Source organism: Anomaloglossus baeobatrachus, chromosome 8 (assembly GCF_048569485.1).
Source record: "Anomaloglossus baeobatrachus isolate aAnoBae1 chromosome 8, aAnoBae1.hap1, whole genome shotgun sequence".
NCBI lineage: Eukaryota > Metazoa > Chordata > Amphibia > Anura > Aromobatidae > Anomaloglossus > Anomaloglossus baeobatrachus.
Window position 1 is genome coordinate 219,171,556 of NC_134360.1, and position 15,682 is coordinate 219,187,237.

Here is a 15,682-nt window from a genome sequence, read left to right on the forward strand (position 1 = left end):
TCCAAGACTTCTTCCGAGCTGCACCAACCCTCTGGAACACTCTACCCCAAGAAGTTAGGACAAATCACAACTTACTCAGCTTCAGACGCTCCCTAAAAACGCTTCTTTTTAGGGCGGCCTATCACACTCCCTAATCAGATTCGATTCACATAGTCCCTCTTCAACTTCTCACAACATAACTCCACATCAAACTCCATGGCACCCAAAGGCATCTCAAGGCTCGGGCCCACTGGTCCAGGAAACCACTATCTATCCCCCATGAGATGGCTGGATTGTCATTGTAAATAAGCACTTGTACCTTGCCCCTCCCCCATCTCATTGTAGATTGTAAGCTCTCACGAGCAGGGTTGCCATTTTTCCCTTTAAATATTGTATCTTCTATAATTGTTACTTGTTTGTATATGTTTATGTATATGATATGTACTGTATATAAGCCTCCTGAATTGTAAAGCGCTGTGGAATATGTTGGCGCTATAGAAATAAAGATTATTATTATTATTAGAGGGACGCTCCTGGGAACTGCTGTTGCCCATCTGCCCATTAATGGTTATGTCCCTGCAGTTCCATGTGCCCCCAGTAGTCGGCATTGCACCCCAGTTTAGAGGTCCGCTCCTGATAACCGCTGCTGCCCATTATATGGTTATGTCCCTGCAGTTACCTGTGCCCCCAGCAGTGGGCATCGCACCCCAGTTTAGAGGGCTACTCCTGGGAACCGCTGCTGCCCATCCGCCCATTATATGGTTATGTCCCTGCAGTTCCCCATACCCTCAGCGGTGGGCGCCGTTGCTGTTGTAACTCCTTGTGGCTTTTCTCGTAGAATCAGCTCTTCATGCATCTCACGAACTACTCTGTCAACAAACACAACGAAAACTTTGAGCGCGACGAGACGGAGGATCGAGGCAGCAAACGCTCCATCCGATGGTTCACCGAATTCCTGCGAGCCAATGACCATGACGTGGCCAAGTTCTGGAACGACATTTCTGTAAGATCCATCAACTGTTACTGCAGATACATGAGATATTGGCGGGGATGATGGATATAACGATGTACCCTCTGACACTGGAACTGGGTGACACAATGTAACTTCCTTATTATCCACACCTACAGGAGAATCGTCATCCTGCCCTCAATCCCCCAGACCCTCCTCATTACAGTCGCTATGTGCCTCGGGAGGAGGGGTGCTATAGTTTCTACATGCCGGGGGTGCTATAGTCTCTTTGCCGGAGGGGGCGCTATAGTCTCTATGTGTTGGGGGGCTGCTATAGTCGCTATGTGCCGGGGAGTGCTATAGTCTATGTGCCGGGGGGTGCTATAGTCTCTCTGTGCCGGGGGTGCTATAGTCTCTCTGTGCCGGGGGTGCTATAGTCTCTCTGTGCCGGGGGTGCTATAGTCTCTCTGTGCCGGGGGTGCTATAGTCTCTATGTGCTGGGGGGCTGCTATAGTCGCTATGTGTTGGGGGGCTGCTATAGTCACTATGTGCCGAAGGGGGCGCTATAGTCGCTATGTGCTGGGGGGTCGCTGTGTGTTGGGGGGCGCTGTAGTTACTGTGTGTCGGGGTGCGCTGTAGTCACTATGTGCTGGGGGGCACTATAGTCGCTATGTGCCGGGGGGCACTATAGTCGCTATGTGCCGGGAGGTGCTACAGTCGCTATGTGCTGGGGGGGGGCTTTATAGTCGCTATGTGCCGGGGGAGGGTGCTATAGTCGCTATGTGCAGGGGGGGGGGGGGCTCTATAGTCGCTATATGCCAGGGGAGGGTGCTATAGTCACTATGTGCCGGGGGGGGGCTCTATAGTCGCTATGTGCCGGGGGGGGGTGCTATAGTCGCTATATGCCAGGGGAGGGTGCTATAGTCGCTATATGCCAAGGGAGGGTGCTATAGTCACTATGTGCCGGGGAGGGCTCTATAGTCGCTATGTGCCGGGGGGGTGCTATAGTCGCTATATGCCAGGGGAGGGTGCTATAGTCACAATGTGCTGGGGGGGCTCTATAGTCGCTATGTGCCGGGGGGGTGCTATAGTCGCTATATGCCAGGGGAGGGTGCTATAGTCACCATGTGCTGGGGGGGCTCTATAGTCGCTATGTGCCGGGGGGGGGGTGATATAGTCGCTATGTGCCAGGGGGCGTTATAGTCGCTATGTGCCGGGGGAACTATATAGTCGCTATGTGTTGGGGGGCTGCTATAGTCGCTATGTGCCGTTGGGGTGCTATAGTCACTATGTGCCGGAGGGGGTTCTATAGTCACTATGTGCCGGGGGGGGCACTCTAGTCGCTATGTGTCGGGGGGGTGCTATAGTCGCTATGTGCCGGAGGGCGCCCTATAGTCGCTATGTGCCGGGGGTCACTATAGTCGCTATGTGTCGGGGGGGTGCTATAGTCGCTATGTGCCGGAGGGCGCCCTATAGTCGCTATGTGCCGGGGGGCACTCTAGTCACTATGTGTCGGGGGGGTGCTATAGTCGCTATGTGTCGGGGGGGTGCTATAGTCGCTATGTGCCGGGGGGTGCTATAGTCGCTATGTGTTGGGGGGCTGCTATAGTCACTATGTGTCGGGGGGGTGCTATAGTCGCTATGTGCCGGGGGGTGCTATAGTCGCTATGTGTTGGGGGGCTGCTATAGTCACTATGTGCCGGAGGGCGCCCTATAGTCGCTATGTGCCGGGGGTCACTATAGTCGCTATGTGTCGGGGGGGGGGGGGGTGCTATAGTCGCTATGTGCCGGGGGGGGCACTCTAGTCGCTATGTGCTGGGGGGCTGCTATAATCACTATGTGCCAGAGGGCGCCCTATAGTCGCTATGTGTCGGGGGGATAGTTTGATCCTCACCCACTCACCAATTCTCATAAAAACAATGAAGCCATGATGTCTGAGCGCAGTGTATATAGAGCTACAATCCTCCCTAGTGATATGTTCTGTCCTCATCTCTTGGGGCAGCCAGGGTCTCGCCGGTGTCTGCTGACAATTCTCACCTACCTATGCGGGGTTATTCTTATGGGTACAAGCTCTGCTCCTGTTCTTCAGAGGTGGCCTCCATTTGTTGGACCATCAAGCTTATACCATCATGGCTGAACATTTTGGCACCTTAAAATTGTTCCAGAAAATGAAGTATTTCTCCCAGATAATTATTGCAGTTACACGTTTTTTTCTACACCGTTTTATCTTAGGCTGCTTTCACACTACGTTTTTTTTAGCATGCGTCATGAACATTTTTTGCTGCAAAAGCGGATCCTGTTTTTGCAAAGAAAAACGCATGCAAACACATGTGTTATTTTGTAGGATCCTGTCACTTTAAGTTTATGGGCGGGCATTGGAGTCATGTGATCGGGAGTGAGGGGAACTGAACGTGAAAGACTGGGAGCTGACATCTGACAGCTGCGGAGGCTCGTAACCAAGGTAAACATCCGGTAACTTGCTTGGATACCCGATATTTACATTGGTTACTAGCGTCTGTAGCTGCTAGGAGCCGGCTCCCTGCACACGTAACCAAGGTAAACATCGGGTAACTTGCTTGGATACCCGATACTTACATTGGTTACGAGTGTCTGCAGCTGCTAGGAGCAGGGCTGCCTGCTCCCTGCACACGTAACCAAGATAAACATCGGGTAACTAAGCCCGCAGTTACCCGATATTTACCTTGGTTACGAGCGTCCTCCGCTCTCAGGCGGGGGAGAGAGGAGGGAGAGGGAGGGGGAGAGAGAGACTGATCACGCGAGGCTGGTTTCTGGGTATGCTCAGTAGAGCAAGCAGGATCCTGTCTATCAGCATGTCAGCGTTCACATGCGTTTGCATGCTGTTTAGTCAGGATCCAGCAATTTGCAGTATTTGGACGCAGCTCAAAAACGCTACAAGTAGCGTTTTTGAAAAAAGTTAAAAAACTGCAAGTTGCTGGATCCTCACTATAACGCACGCAAACGCAGGTGAACGCTTGATAACGCGAGTCCATTGCAAATGCATTGAAATAAAAATGCATTTGCACTGGATCCGTTTTTGCGTTAAAAAAACGTTCATGACGCATGTTAAAAAAACGTAGTGTGAAAGCAGCCTTACTTGTGCTTATTGGAACAACATAACAAAAACTGAGGGAAAAAAAGGCAAATTGGACATAATGTCACACAAAACAGCTCAGGCTGCATCACTTGTGGCTGTTTCTTCCTGATTGTCCTTCACCTGATACTTTTGTGTCTCAAGTGAAGTTACTTCCACAGAAAATCGTATAGAATTGCACAGATCATAGCACAGACTTTGCACTGTATGTGTACAATCTCTCCTCACCGTTATGACTTTTGTGTACAATCTGTTTGTAGCAATCCTTAAGGGGGCTTTACATGCTGCAACATCGCTAGCGATAGCACCCGCCCCCGTCGTTCGTGCAACATTTGGTGCTCGCTGCCGTAGCGAACATTATCGCTACGGCAGCGTCACACGAATATACCTTGTCAGCGACGTCGCTGTGACCGCCGAACAAGCCCTCCCTCAAGGGGGAGGTGCGTTCAGCGTCATAGTGACATCACTGCAGCGTCACTAAGCGGCTGTCCAATAGAAGCGGAGGGGCGGAGATGAGCGGGACGTAACATCCCGCCCACCTCCTTCCTTCCTCATTGCCGGTGGACGCAGGTAAGGAGATGTTCGTCGTTCCTGCGGTGTCACACACAGCGATGTCTGCTGCCGCAGGAACGAGGAACAACATCGCACCTGCAGCAGCAACGATATTAAGGAAAGGAGCGACGTGTCAACGAGCAACGATTTTGAACGATTTTGCGATCGTTGATCGTTGTTCCTTGGTGTCGCACACTGCGATGTCGCTACCGGCAACGGATGTGCGTTGCTAAAGATGTGACCCCAACGATATATCGGTAGCGATGTCGCAGCGTGTAAAGCATCCTTTAGTCTTCAGCCAAAACAGGAACCCAAGATTTTTTACTTTTTGCTTGGATCAAGACTAAAGGTCCCGTCACATGCTTCGATATATCGTGCGATCGCATGAGCGATCGCACCCACCCCCGTCGTTTGTGGGTCATGGGCAATTTGTTTCCCATGGCGCACAATGTCGCTAACCCCTGTCACACATACTTACCTCCCTCACGACGTCGCTGTGGGCGGCGAACATCCTCTTCCTGAAGGGGGAGGGACGTTCAGCGTCACAGCGACGTCACAGAGCGGTCGGCCAATAGAAGCGGAGGAGCGGCGATTTGCCCGTGACGCACAACCGACAGGGGCGGGTATGCTCGTTAGCAATATCGGTACCGATATCGCAGCGTGTAAAGTACCCTTTAGCCAAATTCCCGGGTCAGTCCTGACAAGTCAAAATATTATAAAGTTTAGAATATCTTCCAAAGTTGCTATTTACTTATAGTAAGAATTGTAACAATATGGTATAAAAACAAGAAAATACTTCAAGGATATTTGCATCATCTAAAGGCCCTGTCACACGCTACGATATATGTAATGATATGTCGTCGGGGTCACGGACTCCGTGACGCACATCCGGCATCGTTAAGATGTCGTAGCGTGTGACACCTCCGAACGACTGTTAACGAGCAAAAATACTCACCTTATCGTCGTTCATTTTCATAATATTGTTCCTCCTTCTCTGTGCCGGTTGTTCGTTGTTCCTGAGGCAGCACACATCGCTCCGTGTGACACCCCGGGAACAACGAACACAGCTTACCTGCGTCCCGCCGACAATGCGGAAGGAAGGACGTGGGCGGGATTTTTACGTCTTGCTCATCTCCGCCCCTCCGCTTCTATTGGCCGGCTGCTGTGTGACGTCGCTGTGACGCCGAACGTCCCTCCCCATTCAGGAAGTGGATGGTCGCCGCCCACAGCGAGGTCGCTCAGCAGGTAAATACGTGTGACGGGGCTAAACGACTTTGTGCGACACGGGCAGCGATTTGCCCATGATGCACAAACGACGGGGGCGGGTACGATCGATTGTGAAATCGTACAATCGGTCGTCCCGTGTAAAGCAGGCTTAAGTAAATGTATTTCTAAAGCTGCTATTGACATAAATCTCTCACCAGATGTTGGTAACAATCCATCCAATCTACAGAGGAAAATAAATCAAACCATAGATATCCATACATTTAGTGATGTGTAATAATAAGAAATGACACAGGAAAAAGTATTGAACACATTACTGAAATTTATATAATACTTGGTATAAAAGCCTTTGTTGGTGATGAAGCTTCCAGACGCCTCCTGAATGGAGACATTAGTTGGCTGCTTTGCTGAGGTGTAATTTTGGCCCATTCTTCCGCGCGCACACACTCCTCACATCCTGCAGGTCCTGGCTCCTTCTATGAACTCTGAGCTTTAGTTCCTTCCAGACTTTCTCTTGGATTCAGCTCCGGTGATTAGCTCAGCCATTTTAACAGATTTATTTTCTTTCTTTGGAACCAGTTGGGAGTTTCCTTCACTGTGTGTTAGGGTCATTGTCTACTGAAATGTCCTCCCTCATTTCATCTTCATCATCCATACCATCAGTATGTTTTGCAACCATAAGGTTGTGAAAGTCTTGAGACAGCTCACTGGTTTTACCCATCATAAGATGTTTCTTGTGTGGCACTTTTGTAATGGGACACCTTTTTATCGGCCATCAGTTTAACCAGCTGATATTATTTTTCATTAAGCGACAGGTTTGCTTTCTAATTACTGATAGATCTCAGCTGGTGTCAGGACTTTCCATAGCTTTTGCACCTCTCTTTCTACATGTGTTCAATACTTTTCCCCTGTGTGATTTATCATGATTACACATAATTTATGAACCTCTATGGTTTGATTTCTTTGCCTGTGTGGATCGGATGGGTTGAGACTGACATCTTGTAATATATTCATGTCAATAGTAGCTTTAGTAATATATATTTACTTACAAAATTGGTGACGTGTTCAATATTTATTTACCCCGCTGCTTGTGAGATTAACATGTGATGGAAGTCTGATCCAAGGACTTGGCTTGTACCAGTAGGGATGGCTTAGGCCTTGTTTTCCTTCGAACCCTCACAAAGAGCAGATTTAGGACCTTTTGTACTGGAGGAGGAAATCTCAGGTGCTTTGATCGACGTAGCTCGAACCAGAGATAGTGTAAGATTGCAGGATAAATCCAAAAACCGTGAGTAATACAGGCTGTTAGCTTCTGTATCCAGGGTTATTACTATCTGTATATACCGTTACCCTCTGTATCCAGCGTTATTACCGCGTGTATATACCATTACCCTATGTATCCAGCATTATTACAGCCTGTATATACCATTACCCTCTGTATCCAGCGTTACCGCCTGTATATACCGTTACCCTCTGTATCCACCATTATTACCTCCTGTATATATCGTTACCCTCTGTATCCACCATTATTACATTCTGTATATACCATTACCCTCTGTATCCAGCATTATTACAGCCTGTATATACCATTACCCTCTGTATCCAGTGTTACCGCCTGTATATACCGTTACCCTCTGTATCCACCATTATTACCTCCTGTATATATCGTTACCCTCTGTATCCACCATTATTACATTCTGTATATACCATTACCCTCTGTATCCAGCGTTACCACCTGTATATATCGTTACCCTCTGTATCCAGCATTATTACCGCCTATATATACCATCTGTACCATGCGTTATTACCACCTATATATACCGTTGCCTTCTGTACCCAGTGTTATTACCATCTATATATACCGTTACCCTCTGTATTTAGCGTTATTAGTGCCTGTATATACTGTTACCCTCTGTAGCCACCATTATTACCACCTGTATACACCGTTACCCTCTGTATAGAGCATTATATCCGCCTGTATATACCGTTACCCTCTGTATCCAGCATTATTACCACGTGTATATACCGTTACCCTCTGTATCCAGCATTATTACTGCCTGTATACACCGTTACTTCTGTATCCAGCATTATTACCGCCTTTATATACCGTTACCCTCTGTATTCAGTGTTGACAACTCCCGGCATGTCAAGAGCCTAGGATATTAGAGAATGCTGGGAGTTGTAGTTGCGATACCCCCCCTTTCCTCCAGTCTGTACCCTGTCATTATTCTTTCCTTACTAACCATTGTCATTATCTTCAGGGCCTCGGGGCCCCCTTGTTTCGGGGCCCATACACAGCTGCTGGACTTCTCCGTACGATTGTCGCTCTTAGCTCAGGATTTCGAAGCACTGATCCCTTTTTCTCTCTTTACCAGGAATTGGTGGTGAAAACGCTGATAGTGGCTGAACCGCACGTGCTCCACGCTTACCGGATGTGCCGGCCCGGCCAGCAGCCCGCCAGCAACAGCGTCTGCTTTGAAGTACTTGGCTTTGATATTATATTGGACCGGAAGCTGAAGCCGTGGCTGCTGGAGGTACGCCGCCATATTGTGTCCTGCATATACAGCTGTCTCGTATAGTGGATCAGTCAGGGTCAGCCCATGATGACTATATGGGGCCCTGGTGGGCCTCTGGTTGTAGACTGTGGTTGTTAATCAATGGCCATTGAATTTGATAGGTCCATATCCGCACCACTGACTAATCCAGTAGGAATAAAATGTTCCTCTACTGGAAGTGGTTAGGCCAAAAATAAAATCTTTACTTCGAAAGACCACCAGAGACTCCTCATTAACCCCTTCACTGCCATCACAGACTACCAAGGCCTCCACCATGAGCCCCATCTTACATTGTAAGATGGTAATGTTCAGACACAGTATGGCAGTATTTTGTGGACAATCTATTATAGCATTTCGGGGGCAATATATAGGGGATATCATTTGGATACTGTATGGCGATATATGTAGGCATTACATGGTGGCTATTTTTCGGCGTAGTATGGTAGTATTATGTTGAAATATGATGGAACTATGAATAAAGGGGTTATACTTTTGAAACTGGAAATCTATCCTTAGGGTAGACCATCAGTATTCGGTTGGGAGGGTGGGAGAATACATTCGGCCTGTTGGCTGTTTGATCCAGTTATATGAGCCAATGTGGCAGATTTTGGTGGTTTTACATTGTCCTGGGTATAGGCATAACTGTGAACTCCTATGATGAGCCACATATTAGTGGTCACAAGCCACATGGGGCACTCAAGAGACTGGTTGGAAACCTCTGATCTTAATAAAGAAGGCCGTTACTGAATAACGGTAGGGTGGTCTTCCTGGTTGAGGTCATGGGTGTCCTCTTAGTTGAGGTCTTGTTATAGGTGGTCTCTTTTGTCATGATGCTCTCCTGGTCGAGGTCATCGTGGTCATTTTGGTCAAGGTTCTCTCCTGGTTATTGTCACTGGTGGTCTTCCTTGTCAATGTCCTCCCTTGGATGAGGTTATGGGTGATTCTAAAAAGTATGGATGCTTGTCTGGTCAAGGTGGTAGGCCATCCTACTAGTAGAGGTCCTCTCCCAGTTTAGATCATGGGTGGTCTTCCTGGATGAAGTCTTGTCATTGGTGGTCTTCATGGTCGAGGTTCTCTTCTAGCCACAGTGTTGGCTGGTCTTCCGCTTAGACATCCACTCCTGGTTGATTCGTTGATGTCATGGGTGGTAATTCTAGTCAAAATCATGAGTTGTCTTCTTGGGTGAGTTCCTCTTCTAGTCGATTTCATGTGTGGTTCTCCTGGTCGTTTTCTTGCCGCAGTCATTATTTGGTCTTCTGGACAAAGTTCCTTCCAAAGTTCCTGGTTGCAGTCAAGGGTAGTTCTCCTGGTCGAAGTCCTTTCTTGGTTGACTTTGAGTGGTACTCCTGGTTAAGAGTATGTTTGCTTGTCGTGAGTAGAGGCTCTCTCCTGGTCGAGGTCATAGTTGGTACTCCTAGTAGAGGTCCTCTCCTATTTAAGATTATGGATGGTCTTCCTGGTTGACATCTTGTCATTGGTGGTCTTCATGGTTGAGGTTCTTGTCTGGCTGCAGTCTTGGATGGTCTTCCTCCTAGTTATCCACTTCTGGTCGATCTCATGAGTGGTAACTCTAGTCAGGCTCATTTGTGGTCTTCTCCTGGTCAAGGTCATGGGTGGTCTTCCTGGTTGAGTTCCTCTACTAGTCAATTTCATGGGTGGTCCTCTGGTCAAGGTCCTCTTAGTCATTGTAAGTTCTGGTCACAGTCTTCTCCTGGATGACATCATGTTGATCTTTTCACAGCTGTGGAGGCTTCACAATATCCATTTTGGATGAGACGGCAGCTGTTGCCGTAATGCCTAGTCCCTTCTATGGACTCCTGTGGTGTCGCCCGTCCAGTGGATGTTGTGTAGGGCTCATTATGACGTCAGGGTGAGATTGTGCTTCTAGCAGTTATGGCCACCATTGGGTATAATGGCGGGGAGATGTATGAGTCTCTGGCGAGGCCGTTGTGTATAGAGGGCATACATTAGGTTGATCTTTCCCGTCCTCGTTTGGGTGATTTTCCTCTTTTCATCCATTAGCGCTCGCACTTAATGGGCCGCTTTCCTGTAGATGGGAGACTATGGGGAGAACATTACATTCTTGGATCTGTTCCTTCCCTTGTTAGCTGCCAGTTTTACCAGTCTAATACTGTAATCATTTGCAAATTTAAATGCCATAATTAGCGTCGGCGGCACATGCTGGGTACATTTGTATCGGCTTATATGAGGACTTTTAATTATGCATGTTGACATAATGATTAAAAATAGATTTTCGCTCAGGCGGCGCTGTTTGGTTTTACAGTTAAATCTGTTCCCCGTGTCTGTCGTATGGGCGCGCTTTGTGATGTTAATTAAAATCTAAGAAAAGGACAGAAATTGGGTTATTGACTGGCACTCGAGAGCGGCTTCATTAGCGAGCGCCTCATTATAGAAGAGCGCCGGCGAGGAGGGCGCATCCCGTGCGGGAAATCCGAGGATCCGGACCCCCAGCGTCACCTAGTGCCCAAATGTGTGAGCGAGCAATAGACATCTGGGAGCCGGAGGCTACAAACTGCAGTGAACTACAACTCTCAGCATCACCCAAATCCCAAACGAGAGCACGACCGATGGACATCTGGAAAGTCTAGAGGTGGAGGCTGCAAACTGTGGTGAACTACAACTCCCAGCATCACCCGGACTCCAAACATGTGCGCGAGCAATGGACATAAGTGAAGTATAGACCCGGAGGCTGCAAACTGCGGTGAACTACAACTCCCAGCATCACCCGGACTCCAAACATGTGCGCGAGCAATGCTCATCAGTGAAGTATAGACCCGGAGGCTGCAAACTGCGGTGAACTACAACTCTCAGCATCACCCAAATCCCAAAGGAGAGCACAGCTAATAGACATCTGGGAAGTCTAGAGGCGGAGGCTGCAAACTGCGGTGAACTACAACTCCCAGCATCACCCGGACTCCAAATATTTGTGCGAGCAATGCACATCAGTGAAGTATAGACCCGGAGGCTGCAAACTGCGGTGAACTACAACTCCCAGCATCACCCAAACCCCAAATGAGTGCACAAGGAATGGATGTCTGGAAAGTGTAGAGCCCAAGGCTACAAACTGCGGTGAACTACAACTCCCAGCATCACCCAAATCCCAAACGAGAACACGGCCAATAGACATCTGGGAAGTCTAGAGGCGGCGGCTGCAAACTGTGGTGAACTACAACTCCCAGCATGCCCTAACAGCCTGTGATACCAAGATATGCTGAGAGTAACTCATCCTAATGTCACTAACTGCGCAAAAAGTGTAAGCATCACTTTAAGGCAAAAACGTCAGTTTGTGCCAAGATTTTCTACTTCACCGTCCGGTAGTAGTCCTAGGAGGCGCTATTGTGACAGGACTGGGCGCGGACTGGGAGGCCGGGACCATAATAACCGCGACGTCTGAGGGTTTAGTTAATTCAGTGGCTGGAAGGGCTAAAAACGCAGGAACAAACGCACCAACAAATGACACGCTGCTGCTGCTTTATTCCTCCACCAAAAACTAAGGATAAAAGAAGCAGCGTGCGCTCAGCACTTCATAGACTTTGCTGGCATTAGGACAGACCGCAGATTTACTGCACCAAAGAGACGCACCAAATTATGGGGGTCTAACTTAAAGGGATTGTCCAAAGCTTTTAAGCACTAAGCATGAATAGAGTATAGCTGTGAATTCCAGGCTGTTCCTGTTTTTGTTTTTTTTTTTTTTTAATTGGCTTTTGTTCTTGACATCTTTTTTTTTCTTTTTTTCACAGATCAACCGCGCTCCCAGCTTTGGAACAGACCAGAAGATCGACCACGATGTCAAGAAAGGGGTTCTGCTAAATGCATTAAAGCTTCTGAACATCAGGTAATGTCCGTCCTCGGGGTCTGCAGTCGCCATGTCCGGGGGGTCGCGCTGGTATTTGCCATTTTCTGTCTATAACCCCGACCGCTGTGCTGGACCGGAGCCGTGCCAGAGATTGGCAGGCTTTATTTGTAGAAATCAAAATATGCTTGATAAGAAATGATATTTCAGAGCAGCCGTCACCTGCAGAAATCGAGCTGCTGCTATACAACAGTTTTGGTGATAAATCTATAATTAAATATTTTTGAACATTCTACCACAATAGGTGATTTCACAGCTCGCCTCCTCCCCTCCCTGCACAATGGCCTCTGCACAGGTCACAGAGCATGTCCACAAAACTGTGCCACAATAGGTGATTTCACAGTTCGCCTCCTCCCCTCCCTGCACAATGGCCTTTACACAGGTCACAGAGCATATCCACAAAACTGTGCCACAATAGGTGATTTCACAGCTTGCCTCCTCCCCTGCCTGCACAATAGCCTCTTCACAGGTCACAGAGCATGTTCACAAAACTGTGCTACAATAGGGGATTTCACAGCTCGCCTCCTCCCCTGCCTGCACAATAGCCTCTGCAGAGGTCACAGAACATGTCCACAAAACTCTGCCACGATAAGTGATTTCGCAGCTCGCCACCTCCCCTCCGTGCACAATGGCATCTGCACATGTCACACAGCATGTCCACAAAACATTGCCACAATAGCTGATTTCATAGCTCGCTTCCTCCCCTCCCTGCACAACAGCCTCTGCATAGATCACAGAGCATGCCCACAAAACTGTGCCACAATAGGTGATTTCACAGCTCGCCTCCTCCCCTCCCTGCACAATGGCCTCTGCACATGTCACGCAGCAGGTCCACAAAACTCTGCCACAACTGGTGATTTCACAGCTCACCTCCTCTCCTCCCTGCACAATCACCTCTGCAGATCCTGTCCGTTACACTCTCCTGGAAGAGTGATTGATTGAGCTTCTTCAGGTCCTTAGTGCCCACGCACGCTGCGACATCACTAACAATATATCGTCGGGGTCACGTCGTTAGTGACGCACATCCGGCGCCGTTAGCGACATCGCAGCATGTAACACAAATGAGCGACGATCAACAAGCACAAAAACATGAAAAATCGTTGATCGTTGACACGGCGCTCATTTCCATAATATCGTTGCTGCTGCAGGTACGATGTTGTTCCTCGTTCCTGCGGCAGCACACATCGCTATGTGTGACACCGCAGGAGCGAGGAACATCTCCTTACCTGCCTACACCGGCAATGCGGAAGGAAGAAGGTGGGCGGCATGTTCCGGCCGCTCATCTCCACCCCTCCTCTGCTATTGGCCGCCTGCCGTGTAACGTCGCTGTGACGCCGCACGAATCGCCCCCTTAGAAAGGAGGCGGTTCACTGGCCAGAGCGACGTCGCATCGCAGGTATGTGCGTGTGACGCTGCCGTAGCGATAATGTTCGCTACGGCAGCAATCACACAATATCGCACGTACGACGGGGGCGGGGACTATCGCGCTCGACATCGCCAGCAAACACTAGCGATGTCGCAGCGTGTAAACCCCTCTTAAGTCTTTGTCTATGCGGAGGATTATGAATAAAGTAAGAAATTAATAAATTAAATGAATACCCCCCCTGAATAATTTATGATATGGTAATAGTAATTCCCAGCGGTCGCCGTCGGCCACTTGTTGGATGCCGCCTTTTCTTGAGGGTCAGTGGTGATTGCTTCTATGTGGACGCGCGGAAGCCTCTACTGTGAAGACAATGCAGCTGCTTTGTGTTGGGGGTCTCCTGCCTTAACTGTGCCACAAATGCTTCAAATTGGAACACCCCATTAAAGGGGTTGTCTCCTCCTGCAGATGCCCCCTTTACATGCCACCATATAAATGAATGGGCAAGCGTGTAATACCGGTCAGGTCTGGAGTCAGTACTCTGCTCTGGCTACTCAAGGGGCTTCTGATCGGGAACTCCCAATATGATGTTTATTGTGAGTCCCGCCCCTGCGGAGCAGGTGACTTAGCCCCACCCCTGCGGAACAGGAGACATATTATTACACGTCCTGATGTTCTGTTCTCCCTGGAATCAGAGACGGTGACTTTGCTCCTTGGCTGCCGCCTCAGACCCCAGCTTCTGCCCATTCAGGAGCTCAGGCTCGGCCAATTATCGGTAGATTTGTAGTATTTTGGCGCCAGCTTCAGGAGGAGCCGCGTCTGTTTTGTTTCTCAGGGGATTCGTGAATCTGTCCTTGTTTTATCCCAGGACGCAGAGCCGCCCCGGACGTCCTCTCAGCAGGAGAGCGGCTCCTTTAACGCCTCACTACAGAGAGATCATTCGGCTTTTTCTTTTCCGCAGAGCGAGTGATAAAAAGAAAAACTTGGCTAAACAGAAGGCGGAAGCGCAGAAGAGGCTGTACGGTCAGGGCTCCATGAAGAGGCTGTCACCGGGGTCCTCCGAGTGGGAGAAACAGCGCCACACGCTGGAGAGAAGGAAGGAAGAACTGGTAAGAGACTGGCGCCCTCCACTGCTCATATACATAGACTCTGCGGCAGCCAATGTGCCGCCATATGGTGCTCCATATAATACAGTTATTACCCTGCAATGATTCTAGAGGAGACACCAGCCATTTCTACAATGTCCACTCCAGCATGCCTACATCAGCGGTGCAGTGTGGCCTCACGGGCCACTGTAGGTAACGGGGCTCGTACATAATCCCGTAGGCAAGTACGTTATACACTGTACAGACCTATAGTGATGAGAACCAGGGGTCCGGGTTGTATTCTTAAAGGGGTTGTGCAGGATTAGACAACATAACTTTTTTTTCTTCGGAGAACAGTGCCACCCCGGTGTTTAGGCCGTACGTGGTATTGCAGCTGTGCACCATTCAGATCCATGACAACTCTTTTACAGGCCGACAACCTGCGTGTGACCTTCTGATGGCTGCCATGTGCATAGTTCACACTTCTGTCCCTTGCTGCATATCTCAGTGGATCTCCTCCAGTCTTATAACCCCCGTCCCAGTATACCCAGCCGCTCACTGACGAGGACCAGTAAGGCAGGAGCAGATTTGTCCATGAATGCCCTATAGCATAGAAGTCCCCATCCCTGCGCTGCCACTGTCATCCGTCCCCGGTAGACCCTTCATCCAGAGGATACTCCCTAATGTTGGGGTCTAAATCCTCTCAATTTGTGTTTCTACAGAAAGAACGACTCGCTCAGGTCCGGAAGCAAATCTCTAAGGAGGAATACGAGAACCGACACCTGGGGAACTACAGGTACTGTGTGGTGCACGTGGTGCAGGGTACTGTGTAGTGTAGAGTACTGTGTTGTGCATGGTACTGTGTAGTGAACGTGGCGCAGGGTGCTGTGTGGTGCACATGACACATGGTACTGTGTGGTGCACATGACACATGGTACTGTGGTGCACGTGACGCATGGTACTGTGTGGTGCACGTGGCGCAGGGTACT

The 15,682-nt window shown here is 49.1% G+C and overlaps 1 protein-coding gene across 3 annotated transcripts in view; it reads left to right on the forward strand.

Annotated features, from left to right (window-relative positions):
- Positions 1-15,682, forward strand: part of TTLL7 (tubulin tyrosine ligase like 7) — a 144,434-nt gene that overhangs the window by 53,098 nt on the left and 75,654 nt on the right. For all 3 annotated transcript variants that reach the window (XM_075320226.1, XM_075320225.1, XM_075320227.1), the window contains 5 exons: positions 818-982; positions 8,192-8,350; positions 12,133-12,227; positions 14,570-14,717; positions 15,416-15,489. In XM_075320226.1, coding sequence (XP_075176341.1) covers positions 818-982; positions 8,192-8,350; positions 12,133-12,227; positions 14,570-14,717; positions 15,416-15,489 — 641 coding nt within the window. The remainder of the gene's footprint in view (positions 1-817; positions 983-8,191; positions 8,351-12,132; positions 12,228-14,569; positions 14,718-15,415; positions 15,490-15,682) is intronic.